This window comes from Trichosurus vulpecula, chromosome 3, assembly GCF_011100635.1.
Source record: "Trichosurus vulpecula isolate mTriVul1 chromosome 3, mTriVul1.pri, whole genome shotgun sequence".
Classification (NCBI taxonomy): domain Eukaryota; kingdom Metazoa; phylum Chordata; class Mammalia; order Diprotodontia; family Phalangeridae; genus Trichosurus; species Trichosurus vulpecula.
The window spans coordinates 134,924,563-134,940,339 of record NC_050575.1 but is presented as its reverse complement, the minus strand read 5'-3'; the positions used below and the strand labels follow the sequence as shown (position 1 = coordinate 134,940,339).

Genomic DNA, 15,777 nt, shown 5'->3' with positions numbered 1-15,777 from the left:
GGTTAGCCCTCATCTCTCTGTTGTGTTCTAGTTCTACATCACCAACTGCCTGCTGTTCCTCTGCACTTGCATGCCCCATCATAATCTCAAACTCAACATGACTAAAACAGAATGCATCATCCTTCCCTCCTAACTTTCCAATTTTTTTTGAGGTCACTACCATCTTTGTAGTATCTGAGGTTTGTATTTTATCCTTGACTCTAAAAGTTCTTCACTCTCTCTGTCTACCCCCAACCTCCTCACCAGCTCCATGTCTGGTCAGTTACCAAGTCTTGGCAATTCTCACGTCACAACATCTCTTTTCTCTACTCACACTGTAGCCATTCTACTTCAGACTTATCCCTCTCTCCTAACCCATAGCAACGGCCTCCTGATTGTTGGTTGTTTCTCAGTCAGCTCTATCCTCTAATCTTCACAGCTGCCAAATTTTTTTCTGGAAATACAGGTCTGATCATGTCACCTTTCTGCTCAAGAGTCTTATTTGTCTTCCTCTGTTGCCTGTTAGATAAAATTCTGTTTGGTATTTAAAACTCATCAAAGTCTGATTCCAACCCATCCTCCTGGATTGATTTCACCTTTTCCCCTCTTTTTTTCTTACACTGAGTTCCAGCCAGTCTGGTTTGCAGGCTACTTTTTACACCTCTACTTCTGTGCCCTTGTGTAGCTGCCCCTCATGCCTCGAACTTTGCCCCTCTTCACATTTGCCCCTTGAAATCCATGAGTCCTTTCAAGCCTCAGTTCAGCTGTCACCTCCTACAAAATACTTTTCTCCTATCCCAAATTATTTTGGTCTTTGTGTACCTAGCACCTAACATGGTGCCTGGCATATAGAGTGATTACTTAATAAATGCTTATTGATCTTAATTGAAAGGCCTACACTTGACTTAATACAATTCTTCTAAAGAAGATCTAGGATTTGAGTGACTACTAAATTGGTATGAGTCAACATTGTGATATGGCAGCCTGAAAAGCTAATGAGAGCTAGCTGCATTAAAAGAGAACTAGAGAGGTCATAGCACCACTGTACCCTGCCTGGCTACTAGGCACATCTGTAGTGTTGTGTTTAGTTCTGGGAGCAACATTTGAGGAAGAATATTGTTAAACAAGAGAATCACATCCAAAGAACTAGCAAGTAGGATTGTGAAAGCCCTCAAAGTCATGCCATTTGCAATTCTAGTGAAGAAACTGGGGATGTTTAGATTGGAGAATAGAACAGTTAGTGGAATAATGGTAGCTGTGTTAAAATATTTGAAGGTCTGTCGTCTAAAGGAAGGGTTAGACTTATTCTGTTTGGCCGTAGAGGGCAGAGCTAGGAGCCATGAAGTAAAGATGTAAAAGCAGATTTTGGTTGTATTTTAGGGAAAAACTTCATAACCTTTGGAGCTATACAAAAGGGGAATATTCTGATTTGGGAGGTAATGAGTACTCCCCCTACCCTCCCCATCAATAGAGATCTTCAAGCAAAGTTTGAATCATCACTTGTCAGTTTTGTTATCAACGAGATTCTTACTCAAGTCATGGATTGAACTGGATGGCCTCTGAGAGTCTTTCCAAATTTAAGATTCAATGAATCTATGAATTGATATTCAGTATTAAAATAAGCAGAGCAAGATCTTGTATTATTTACACCTTTTAGTCAGTTATAACTGTATAAATTTGCCTGCTTAGGGGGAAAATTTTTCTTTTATGAGCTCCTGATTCCCTTCTCATAGTTTTTCTAAGGATATATTCAGTATATGCATAGACTATATGCTTGTAGATTTAGAGCTGAGTCCAGAAGACTTCCTGGCTGGATTCCATTATTGTTTTCCTGGGTAACTTTCCTCTGTCACCAGCCAGGATAGAAGAAGGATTTCTTCTCCAAAGACTGTGCCCTTAGGGTTCAGAGCCTTCTCCTTTTAATATCTTCTTTCATACCCTTCTCTTGTAATGTTCATTGTATCACAGCAGAGGTAGTCTGTAGTTTTAAACTTCATAAATTATCTTATTAATGTGCTGGGGAATCAGTCTGAATTGACTTAAAAGCTTATTATCTTTATTATTACCCTTCCTATTTCACTCAGTACAATTCAGCAAACATTTATTAACCATCTACCTTGTGCAAGGCATTGTGCTAAGTTGTAATGCTAATAATGGTAATGGTACCACCAAAAAGTGGTAATGATGACTTATCTATAGCACCTTGAGGTTAGAAAGTGCTTCCCTTGCAACAGCCCCATGAGGGAGCACTTGGTGATATTTTTCTCTCTATTTTACAGCTGAATCAACCAGACAACTTGCCTGTTAACACGCAGTAGAGTCTGGGTCAGTGCCTTTTCAGCTATATCACATTGCATTTATGATAAAGACAGTTCTAAATTTTTCCTCCTTAAAAAAAAAATTCAGGTAACAATCCTAATGCCAGAGGATTCAGGAAGTATCTATTTCAAAGTCTGTACAAGTTCTATTTGATATAAAATTATTTTGGCTTCAAATAAGAAAGATGTAACTATTTTAGATGGCTCTCAGAATCTTAAATTAAAATGCAAATGAAATATTTATTTGGAAAAATAAGAGTACCTCTTTATGAAACTAAGATACTCTTCCTGCTGTGTTAAGATATTTTTTACTGCTAAGAGCAAAAAGATTTAACAACTCTTTTGTTAGCTAAGACTAACATTTTATCTTAAATATTCTCAGGGGCATTGTAATTTGTCTAGAGACCAAAATGCCTTCCAGCCAAATATGTGACATTTCAAATATCTTTAAGACTACATTGCATTTTTTTTATGTTGCTTATTAGTGATATGAGTTCATTCTTGGGGAGGAAGGGCCAAAGGAGGAACTTGGTAGGAACAGATTTGGGAACAGAGTATACAGGATAAGTATGCTATTGAAGCTTTTCTTTTTTTTTGATGTATTGTATCCTGTGAAAGGGAGATGGATGCTAGGTAAGATTTTCTAGCTCACAGGTCCACAAATTATTACATAATTTATAGAGAAATGCCAGAAGTTAAGTAGTAGCAATATTCTGATATAGCACACATCCATAGATACTGGGCCAGCCTTCTCTTTTTGTGAATTGGCCTTTCTCTTTCTCTTTCTGCATGTAATTATGGAGATTCATGTTATTGAAATAGAAGAATGTACAGGTTTGGAGTTATTGAGTCCTGAATTTTTATCTGAGCTGAGAAAGGAAAAGTAAAATAAGCAGAAGAGAGAATAACCATGAAACTAAATTTGGGATTTGTTTGGGTAATGAGAGGAAAAACGTTCAAATTAGTGCAAGCAAATAAACCATCTGACTACTAACTTAATAGAAGAAGAAAATGTAAACATACACATATGTTTATTTAAAGGTTGAAAACAACCATTATAAATGTAAATGTAATTCAATTAATAAGTTACCTAATAAAAAGAAAGAGAATGGAAGAATAGATTTTTAAAAATTTCTGCATCTAAGAAACACATCTAAAACATAGAGTGAAAATTCTAGAATAGATCATTAAGGACGTAGTTGGTGAACATCTGTAAAGGGAAGTGATTATTACAGAGAATGACCGTGGCTTCACCAAGAACAGAGCACTCTTGATCAACCTAATTCTTTTTCTTTATTCTCTTCTCTCTCCCTCCCTTTCCATCTCTCTTTTCTTCTCCTCCCCTTTCTTCTCTCCTTTCCTTTTTTTTTTTCTAAACTGAATCATTCATATGGTACTTTAAGGTCTTCAAAGTGCTTTACAAATATTATTTCATTTGACCCTTACAAAGTTATCCCCATTTTTTGTAGGTGAAGAAGTTTAGCCTGACTTAGGTTAAGGGACTTGCCTAGGGCGTCACGCCGCTAGAACGTTTCAGAGGAAGGATTATAATTCAGGTCTTCCTGATTCCAAGTTTATTCATTGTGCCAATTAGCCTAAGGGAGAAGGAGAATGCTGTTCACATAATTTATGTACATTCTAGCCAAGCTTTTGATAAACTGTCTTTTTTTGTGGAGAAGATGGAGAACTGTAGACTAGCCAATAGAATTTGGTGGATTCAGAACTAGTCGTATTGATGTATACAGACAGTAGGTGTTAAGGTTCAGTGTCAATGTGGCAAGAGATCTCTGATGTAAGTATTCCAGGAAGCTGTGCTTGACTCTGTTTAACAGTTTTTATCAGTGGTTTGGACAGAGATTCATCAAATTTGTAGATGACACTAAGCTGGGAGGAATAGTTAGCATAGTGATAGATGATAGGATCAGAAAGGATCCTGACAGGTTTAGAGCATGAGGCTGAATGTAATAAGATGAAATTCAATAAAGGTAAATGTAAAGTCTTAATTTGAGCATAAAAAATTAACTTTATAAGTATAAGATGGTGGAGGCATGGATGGACAGCAAATTTTCTGAAAAAGATTGGGGGTTTTAGTGAACTACAAGTACAATATGAATCGGTCATATAATTTTCTAGCCAAAGAGGCTAATGTTGTACCAGAAGCGAGCGAGACACACCGCAGAGTATAAGTTTTAAGTGGAGAATTTATTAGCCGGCGGCCATTGGGGTACGGCACCACAAATCAATGGCAATGTGTTGGGGTGATGGCTTGGCTTATATAGTATAAGGGGTACAGAGTTGGGGGGGGGGGGAAACAGGAACAAAGGTCCTGGGTGATCAAAAGATTCAGTCAGGTTATCGTACTAGTGGGATAATCTCATTTACATTCCTTGGTGGAGTCACGGAGCCCCAGGGATATCTGCTAGAAAGGGTCTGCTAGGTTATCCTTCAGTGGGATGGTCCTATCTATTGAGATTCCTTGGTGGAGTCATGGAGTCCCAGGGGGTTTGCTAAATGCGAAAGATATCTGAGTCCATTCTTTCTGGGGGTGCTTGTCAGTAGCTAGGGGTTTCTCAGGGGTTCCTAATTTTCCTTGTATTACATAATACAATGTTGGGTTGCATTAAGACAGGCATAGCTTCCAGGAATAGGGAGGTAATAGTCCCATTGTGTTCCATTCTGGATGCCACTGTTCAAGAAGAACATTAATAAGCTAGATAGTGTTCCACAGAGGACAACCAGGATAATGAAGGGCCTTGAGTCTATGTCTTATGAGGATCATTCAAAGGAAACAGGGAAGTTTAGCCTAGAGAAAAGAAGACTTTGGGGGAAACATGGTAGCTTGGATTCAAGTGCTTGAAGGGCTGTTGTGTGGATATAGGGTTAGATTTGTTCTGTTTGACCCTAGAGTATAGAACCAGGAACAATGAACGAGGCCAAGTTGGAGTGAGGCAAATTTAGGATTGATGGCAAACTTCTGAAAAATTAGAACTATTGAAAAATGAAATGGACTGCTTTAAGAGGTAGTGGGTTTTCTCCCCTTCGAGGTCTTCAGGCAAAGAGTGAATGGACCAGTTGTTAGGTGTAAGAAATGGGAGGTCTGTACAGCCTTCCCTAGGGATTATCACAGGGTTCTTCTTCAGGACTTTGGCCCTGTCTAGGAAGTCCAGTGATCCCCAAAACCACTTTTCTCACATAGGTATGTTATATAGTAGGATTTCCTTGAATGCCTGGAATGGACTAGATGTCTGCTGAGGCCCCTTCAAACTCTTAAATTTTGTGAATTCCTTGAAAATGAGAGAATAGAACCAATTCTCTTTCCAGTGAGTCTTAATGCATGATTTGCCTCAGATAACACAATAGTAAAAACATGATAATATCAAGAGAGACAAACAAAATTACATTTGCATAAAGGATCTATAGACAACAAAAATGACAATATTGAATGTATATCTGCCAAAGGACTAGAAAATAAATGGCATAGTGCCTAAGTTCTTGAAAGAAAAAATTATCGCAGTTCTTGGCACATGATAGACACTTAATAAATATTGACTGATTTATTGAAAAATCTAGGAAAATTGCAAAAAGACATTGATAATAACACAGAAATAGTAGGAGACATTGATATGCTTCTCTTATACGCCCAACAGAAAAGTAAATAAGGAAAATAGAGAGAGGAGTAAACTATTGGAAAAACTAGATTTGGCTGCCCTGTATCAATTTCTGAATGGGAATATTAGCAATATTAATTTCTTAGTATTTAATCATACATTTACAAAAATTGTTCATGTGCTAGAGCATAAAGTAATCATAAATAAATACAAAAAGACTTAAAAATAAATATCTTTTAACAGCTATAATGTTGATAAAAAATAGTAACCAATCAAGGAAATACAATCAAGGAATGTGAGAACAAATCATAGAAGCAATAAATAGTTATGATAAAGATAATGATGGCAATATCAAAACCACAGAATTTATGGGATGCAGCTAAAGTAGCTGTCTGAGGAACATTTATATTTCAGAAGCATGTTATTAGCAAAACAGAAATAGAGAATGAATTGAGCGTGCAATTAGATTAGAAAATACCTCAGCATCTCTGAAACAAATATAGAAGTAGACGTCTTACAACAAAAGAGAAATAGATAAATTTAAAGTATTGAACTCTTAACTGTAAAATGTAAGAGCCGATGTTTTGAGAAGACTTAACAAAATTGTTGAACCAGTTATTAACCTGATCAACAAAAGACGGAAAATCAAATTACAAAAAAAATGGCACAAAATGAATTCACAACAGAGAGGAAATAAAGAAAATTATCAGAAACTACCATATACAGTTACATGCCAGTAAAACTGAATATTCAAAAGAAATTGATGAATACTTGAATACCCAAACTAATAAAACAACAAAGAGAGATCTTAACCAAATCTCAGGGAGAAAAAAAAAATCAAACATAGAATTACAGAACCATAAGGTTAGTAGAGACCTTGAGGTCATAGGATCATAGACTTTACAAGGAACTTTAGTCCACCTGGTTATTTTACAGATGAAGCAGGGGCAAAATTGGTCAGGTGACTGCCTTAAAGTCCTCTAGGTATAAGAAGTAGCAGAGGTGGAATTTGAACTCGTGTCCTCTGACTTGACATCAAATCCAGCACACTTTCTACTGTGTCTAGCCATCTTCTTGTTGTTTGGTATTTGTTGTTGATGAGTCGTTTCTCTCTCCATCACGTCTGACGCTTTGTGACCCCATTAGTTTAGTGTAGTTGTTCGTAATTAAAACACAGCACATTTCAAACCAGTTTTCATTTTCCTCAGAAAAATATAATTCAGTCCTATTCAAACTTAACCCACACAGTTCTTCATTAAAGATAGGTTTTAACCAGCCATGTTTTGACTGAATCAGCCAAGTGGTATTACAGCGATATCTGAATGGAAGTATTGAGTTGATAAACTCTGTTTTTCCTATTCTTATAATCTTATTCTCATCATTGTTGTTTCAAATACAAAACATAGACATTATGCTGTTGCTTGAGTTTCACTTATAAACTTTTTCTCAATTATCTGTGTGGTGTTCCTAAGTCAATTCTTTTTTGGGTGCGGGAGGGGGAGTAGGAGTGGGAGGGGGAGTAGGAGTAGGAGTAGGAGGCGGGAGAGAGATTTGCATAGGGTCACCTAGCTAGTACATATCTGAGGCCAAGTTTAAACTAAGGCCCTCCTGTTTCCAGGGCTGGTACTAAGTCAGTTCTTTGGAGGGAAAATCAATTTAACTTATTTGGCTTCTTGAAGAAAATAAAAAGGTAGTTATTGAATTTTTTACTCATAAACCAGTGCTATTTAACACATAGCTACAGTGAGAGTAAGCTAAAAGACAGATCTGCGGCATCTTTCTGGTATACAGAATTTAATATTGTTTGTGTATATTTTTCAAGTATTCATTCTTCGAAATCCTTTCAAATGGTTCTTGTTAATTTCAGTTTGAGATTTAGTGATATAAACTGCTGTCATGTTAATATGGACTAAAGTTGCAAACTTTTAGATTCAGCTTTGCCAAATTATTACTTCTGTGAATGTTGTAAGGCAGTCTTTGTATCTGATTTTTGTTGACCGATTGACTCTAAATAGAAAAAGCAGCACAGCAAGAGTTAAAATTTGAACAGAAACTACTCATTGTTCTATAACCTTCTTAACTTTTTTCCCCTTGCAGGAAATGACCTAAAGGCCTTACAAATACGATTGTGCATTCTTGCCTCAGACTTTACAATTAAGCATAAACTCAATCTGGAAGCAACACTTATTAATGTTACAAAGGAAACAACTACCTCAGAAAAACAGAAGAAAAGGAAGAGGCAGCTTGGCAACTTGAAATAAAAAACACTCCAGTTTTTAATAACTCGACTTAAGAAAAAAGAAGACATTTTATTTTTTTTTCCCTGCAGCGTTAAGAAGAAACACTACAGGTAAATGGATTTGGCAGACCGGCTCTGTCAAAAAAATGCAGAGAATTGATCTGTCAGAAGGACTTAGTTTAAAATAAAGTTTCTTTGCACTGCTTTTATAGTTGCTGTTGATCAGTGTATGGGTTTTTTTTTGTTTTGTTTTACTTTTCTGATATATTAATGGAAAATATTAAGATACATTTTAAAAATTAAGGTTATTTTCTGCCAGTATAAAAAGTATCAGGTGTCAAAATATCCTGGCAAAATTATTATAAGTAAAAGATTTTCTCTTTTTGACAATTGCATCTTCTTAGGGAGAGAATAGAATACTAAACAGGAAAGACTTTCAGTTTTCACTTTTGTGAATTGTATCTGCAGCAGGGCTGCATTGGAAACATTGACACCGTAATCCTGCCCCTCGCCTTGTTGCTGAGACACACTGTGGAGGTGCCTGCCTATTGGAAATGCCTTTTATGGAACTTTTGTTTGCAGTCCTCTACTATTATTATACATAACCACAATTCTCAAGGAATAGAATTGGAAAGCTGATTAATTCAAGGACTTTTGGACAATTTCTTACTTATGTATTGTTGTAGTGCCCAGGAAAGTAAAATGGACTACAAGCGGCGCTTTTTGCTTGGCGGGTCCAAGCAGAAAGTGCAGCAACACCAGCAGTATCCAATGCCTGAGCTAGGCAGGACCCTGAGTGCCCCCCTGGCATCAGCTGCCTCAGCATCCCCTTTGGTCTCTGCAGCTGCTGCAAATAGCTGCAACCATGCTGTAGCCCACACTACTCCAATTGCAGACATCCAGCAGGGAATCTCCAAATATCTGGATGCACTCAATGTGTTTTGCCGTGCAAGTACTTTTCTTACAGACCTTTTCAGCAGTGTATTTAGGAACTCTCCCTATTCAAAGGCAGCTATGCAACTGAAGGATGTGCAGGAACATGTCATGGAAGCAGCCAGTAGACTGACAGCAGCTATAAAACCAGAAATAGCAAAAATGCTGATGGAATTGAGCTCTGGAGCTGCTAACTTTAAAGATCAAAAGGAATTCAGTCTCCAGGATATTGAGGTATAGTACCCTTTTGTGTGCTACATTAATATTAATTTATTTGCTAAGAATAATTACAAAGGCAAGTAAATGAATACTTGTGTTTTGCTAAATAAACATTCCCTGCTTTGCTAGATCAATTTAATGATCTTTATAATTTTTTTTTATAATATGAAGTGCTACCTTCGTGTGTTGATTCTTAATCTTTCACTAGGTTTCATGTTAAGTGCAAAATTTATGTCTACTAAGTGAATGTTTTTATTTTGCATTGAGAATGTTGGTAAAGGTTTAAAAAAGTTATAACTGTTCTACAATGTTACTTTTTACCTTATCAAATTCTAAATCAGTTTCTGAAAGAAAACTTATTTACCTCAGTTTATTTGCATTCTGAGAGGTATCTTGGAACAATGGATAGAGAATTGGTCATGGAATCAGAAAGAACTGAACTCAAATCCTGCCTCTGATATCTATACCCTGTAAGCAACCTAATTTCTCAGTGACCGAAGCAACTCTGTAAGACTGTAAGAGTTGCTACGAAAGAGTTGTCTGTGATCAGTGAAGGGAGTTTCTATACTAGGATTTTCCTGCCCTGAAAGCACTGGTCTGAAAGCAAAAAAAAACATTTTGCATTGTATTAAAGCTAGAGCAGTGACTGCTGTATTGCAGGTACTCAATAGATATTTTTTGCTTACGTGTCTCACTCGTGAATTGTGAGGCTGTTTTGAATGAATAGCACTAATAATTAACAGTAGGCACTTATGTAACAACTTGAAGAGCTTTTCATGTCTTTTTATTTGAACTTGAGAGAAATAATGTGACATAAGTATCTAGCTATTATTGTCTTCATTTTATTTTCCTACCAAAATGTGTAGAAAAATTGTCAGACAGCCAACAAAGCTCAGCAAGAATAGCTAGAAAGAGAAATTTCATTCAAAATAATTATAGAAGCTATAAAATATTAACAGAATTTATGTGATGTTACAGAAGATCAAGAATCTCAAGGGCAATATTGAAAACAACGTGGGAAGGGGGTTTATCAGTACCAGATCTCAAATTATACTATAGAACAATAATCGTAAAAACAGTTTCGCATAGGTTAAAAAAAAGAGAGATCGAGCAGTGAAGCAGGTAAGTCATAACATACAGAAACATATATGGTAACATAGTGTTTGATAAACTCGAAGACCCTACATACTGAGGGAAAGACTCATTATTTGAAAAATTCCTTAGAAAACTGGACAATAGTCTGATAGGATTTTAGATGACCACCTCACACCGTATGTGAAGATAAATTCCAAAAGAATACGTGACAAATACAAGATACCATACTGTAAACAAGTTAGATGAGTAAGGAAGAAATTACATTATGGATCTATGGGTAGAGAAAGAGTTCATAACTTAAAAAATGATAGGATCACAAAAGATAAAAAAGACAATTTTGATTATATAAAATTAAACAGTTTTTGCACAAACAATTCTAATGTAAAAATGTATGGAAAACAGGAACTGAGAAAAATCTTTACAACAAATTTTTCTGATAAAGGCCTAATTTCTAAGACATATCAAGAATGATTCAAATTTATCAAACTAAGAACTGTTCGCTAATGGATAAATGGTCAGAGGATATGAACAGGCAGTTTTCAAAAGGAAGAATTCCAAGCTATAAACAATCATAGAAAAATGCTGTAAATTATTAATAATTAGAGAAATGCAAATTAAAGTAACTTTCAAATTCCAGCTCCTGCCTGTCTGATTCACAAAGATTACAAAAGAGGAGAATGACAAATGCTGGAGGATCTGTGGAAAAACATACACTTTAGTTCATTGGTGGAGTTGTAAATTGATCTAGCCATTCTGAAAAGCAGTTTGGAACTATGCAGAAAGTTATCGAAGTGTGCCTACTCTCTGACCTAGCTATACAACTACTAGGCCTGTAATTCCAAAGAAATTAAAGGAGAAATCTATATGTACAAAAATATTTGTAACAAAAAATGGCAACTAGGAGAGGTATCCTAAGAGGGAATGACTAAACGAATTTCAGTATGTGAATTAACATAATGGAGTATTGTACCATAAGGAATGATTGAATTGATAATTTCAGAGAAAACCTGGAAGAGCTTTATGAACTGATGCAGAGCAAACTGGCAGAACTCAGAGAACAATTTATATAGAGACATCATAGAGAAGAGCAACTTTGAAAGACTTTAGAACTATGGTCAATGCAGTGATAAACCATGAGTCCAAAAGAATGAAGATAAAACACACCAGTTAACCTAAGTCTTTTTTAAAATTTATTATTTATTTTTAGTTTACAACACTCAGTTCTACAAGTTTTTGAGTTCCAAATTTTCTCTCTCTTTCTCTCTGTCCCCCTCCCCGCCCAAGATGGCATGTAATCCGATATAGGTTCTACATATACCTTTACATTAAACTTATTTACCATATTTCCACATATATAAGATGCTCCCATGTACAAGATGCACCTTTATTTTGGGGCCCGAAATTTGAAGAAAAAAATGTAGTACATAAAGTTTTTGAACTCAAGTTTTATTTATCAGCTCATAGCTTTCAGGCATCTTTTGAGCAAGTCTGGTGCGTGTACGCATGCTTAGTCCATTCTGTTTCATGAACCTGAAGCACCAATTGTGTCCTTTTTTGAAATCAGTAACTTCTTTTTCATCAGCAATTCTTCTTGCCTCATGCTGAACCATCTTTGTGGACACAGGAATTCCAATCGCCCTTTGCTCTTCAATCCATATCTTTAATTCCCTCTCTAAATCAGGCCATTTTGCGACTTGCTGCTCATGGCCTTCTTCTGCCGTGGCGTTTTCAGTGGGTTTCTTCTTCCTGTAGCCAGTCTAGGTTTGTTTTCTCAGTTGGAGGAGGACTCAAACTTACATTCAGCAGCACAATTTCCATTCACTTTTAACTTGAATTCAGCACTGCACAAAAATCTTTTCTGAGTCATTTCTGGGTGGAACATGGCAAAATGTAACCTAATATACTGGTAACAAATGTGAAACAATGAGCACAAAGACAACAAGCACGAAAAAGTGGGAAATGCAAGTAAAAAAATCTACAACCACTGTGTAAGACGCACCCAGTTTTTAGACCCCAAATTTTTCGAAAAGGGGTGTATCTTATTCATGAAGAAATACGGTGCACAATAGTCAGGTTGTAAAGAATTACAACCAGTGGAATGAACTATGAGAAAGAAGAAACAAAACCAAAAAAGAAGAAAAAAAAGAGCAAATAGTTTGCCTCAATCTGCATTCAGACTCCATAATTCTTTCTCTTGATGTGAATAGCTTTTTCAATCATGAGGCTTTTGGAGATGTCTTAGAACAGTGTATTGCTGAGAAGAGCCAAGTCTATCAGAGTTAGTCATCACAGACACCAGGTGTCTGTAATTGTTTATAATGTTCTCCTGGTTCTGCTCCCCTCAGCATCAGATCATGGAAGTCTTTCCATAACCTGAGTAATTCTTAACTTAATAGCTTTCATGAATATAGGCAGTGGAAAGAAATGGATGACATGCTGGGCTTTGGAATTAGAAAGACTTGGGTTCAAATCCAACCTCCAACACTTAGTGACTCTGTTACTATAGACAAGTAACCTAACCTCTTTCTGCTTCAAGCAACTCAGGCTCATAAACTGTTGGTGGAAGGATTTCCTATACTTGGAGTTACCCACAAAGAAGTTTGCCTGAGGGCTAAAAAGGTTTTGAGCAGGACGCACCCCAAGATGGGCTTTGTACCTGTAATCCACATTCTAGGACTAGCTAACTTTTGGGGGGGCAGGGGGTAAGGCAGGGCAATTGGGGTTAAGCGACTTGCCCAAGCTCATACAGTTAGTGTGTCAAGTGTCTGAGGCCGAATTTGAACTCAGGTCCTCCTGACTCCAGGGCCAGTGCTGTACTCACCTCGCCACCTAGCTGCCCTTACTAGCTAACTTTTAAGTGGCTTATCACTGGGAAGGTTGATTACTAGGTATTTTTTTTTTTTTTGGCTATAACATCTCAGTGAAGTAGCCTGGTATAGTGGTTAACTGGCTTCCGTCAGAATCAGGTGGTATGGATGGATTTAAGAGTCACTACTGATACATCCTGGCTGCATGACCTTTGGCAAATCTGTTTAACCTCTCAAATTTCCTGTCTACTCTCTCTGACTGTAAGTTGAAAAACAGTTGCTGATCTTCACTAATAAAGGGAATTTTCCTCACTGGGACTTCCACATACTTATGAAATCACAGGTGTGGTCAAAAATAACTTATAAAGACTGTTTGCCAAGACATTGGAACTTCGTTGTAGAAATTGTAAAGCCAAAGGTAAAGGGAGTGGGGCAGTTAGGTTACTCAGTGGATAGAATGTTGGGCCTGGAGTCAGGAAGACTCCTCTTTCTGAGTTCAGATCTGGTCTCATACACTCACTGTAAGTCACTTAACCCTGTTTGCCTCAGTTCCTCATCTGTAAAATGAGCTGGAGAAGGACATGGCAAACCATTCCGGTATCTTTGCCAGGAGAACCCCAAATGGGGTGATTAAGAGTCAGACCAAACAAAAACAAAAGGGAGTACCCATGTTGCTGAAATCATAAGATTTTATTATGACTCAATTTTTTGAAAAGATATGAAAATCAAATGTAAAACAGCAGGTTTCAAAGGGAAGAACCTTACAAGAATAGAAGATTTTTTATATAAACTATAGCATTGTATTTTCTAACAAAAATCTTGAATTTTAGAAATATTAGTGATCCTTAACTATTGCTAGCATAATCTTGAAGCGAATTGAGTATTAATTTTTAAGGAGACGTGTTCATTCGAATAGGGTATATTTTTAAAATATGTGAATTCTCTTACCTTGTATCATTTAGTTTCCAGTTAAATTAATTTTTAAGAACTATAAGCTCAGATTATAGAAACAGATATAGTTTCTGATTGCATGACATCATTTTGAAGAACATTTTTGGTTCAGTACACATGTGAGAGGTAGTATGGCATAATAGGAATGCCGACCTTAATGTCAGAAAGACCTGAGTTCAAGTGCTGCCTATGATACATGCTGGTTGTATGATCCTGGGCAGGCCTCAGTAGCCCAAGTAACTAACTGCAATTGTAGAGCAATTGTAGATGTGCATTGGTAGAAGGAGCTTTCCCACTGGAAGTTGTCTGGATCAGGGCAATCACTGAGACAGTCAAGAAACCCAAAGCAAAGCATTCATACAGAGCTGTTATTCTTAGATGCAATTGGATATAAAAATTTAGTAAAGAAAGGGGAATATACAATTTTTGTATGAAATATAGTTACAGATTTTTAAAACCTTTTTAAAACCTGATTTTTAAAAATGAATCAGTGAAAACTTGAATGTTGTCAGTCATTAAACATTTATTGAGCATCCACCGTGTGCTAGGCACTGTGCTAATACAAGATACAAAGAAAGGCAGAAGACAGTCCCTACTCTGAGTTGACAGTCTAAACAAGTATGCACAAGCAGGCTTTATACAGAATAACCGGGAAATAATCAACAGAAGAAGAGTTAAGAGGGATCAGGAAAGGCTTCCTGTAGAAGGTAGGATTTTAGTCAGGACTTGAAAGAAGCCATGACACAGAGATGAGGAAGGAGCACGTCACAGGCACTGGCTATAGCTAGTAAAAATGCCCAATCAGAAGATGGAGTGTCTCGTAAGAGTAACATCAAGGAGGCCAGTGTCACTGAATGGCAGAGTATATGATGGGTTTTAAAGTGTAAGATGATTGGAAGGGGAGTTGAGGGGGACAACAGGTTTTTATGGCACTGAATTTTACATAGGGCTTTCTAGCTTGGTGGAACCTGCCAGAATTTGTGTTCTCTTGTTTATGCTCCAAGGCCTTAGGATCACCTCTATTTCTTAGAGAAGTGTCAGAGAAGAACTTGTTACTAAATAAAATAGCTAGCATCTGTAGCACTTTATAAAACATTTTGCATATTTTCTCAGTTGTTCCTCATTAACAACTAATTAACCTGGGAAGAAGGTGCTGTTAGTATCTACATTTTATATATAGATGATGAAACTGAGACAGAGACTTTCCCAGGGTCACAGAGCTACTAAATATCTGAGGCAAAATTTGAATGCAGGTCTGCCTAACACAAAGTCCAGCACTCTGTGTATTCTCCCACCTAGCTGTGGAATAAATGTTGAATAAAGATTCAGTTATTTAAAGCCATGGTGGAGGGGAAAGAATGCTTGATATGGAGTAATAAGAGACCTGGGTTCGAATCCAGAATCCAATCTTATTGGCTTTGTGCTCATGGACAACTCGTACAATAGTAGTCAGCAGGCATTTTTTGAGCATTATTATGTGCCAGGCACAGAGCTAAGCACGAGGGATAAAAAGAAAGGCATAAACACAGCCCTCTGCCCTTGAGGAGCTTACATTTACACGAGGGAGACAGCGGTGGAACATCAGTCTCATAAAGTTGTTGCAAATAAAGTACTTTACAAACGTTATT

General features: G+C 36.8%; 1 protein-coding gene across 2 annotated transcripts in view; it reads left to right on the top strand.

Moving 5' to 3' along the window:
* The window catches only part of GARRE1 (granule associated Rac and RHOG effector 1), a 119,279-nt gene that overhangs the window by 34,443 nt on the left and 69,059 nt on the right, over positions 1-15,777 (top strand). The window contains exons 2-3 of one of the 2 annotated variants that reach the window (XM_036750546.1): positions 8,003-8,255; positions 8,613-9,311. In XM_036750546.1, coding sequence (XP_036606441.1) covers positions 8,817-9,311 — 495 coding nt within the window. In that variant the 5' untranslated portion in view covers positions 8,003-8,255; positions 8,613-8,816. Of the gene's footprint in view, positions 1-8,002; positions 9,312-15,777 lie in introns of both variants that reach the window. The other variant, XM_036750547.1, reaches the window with a different exon arrangement.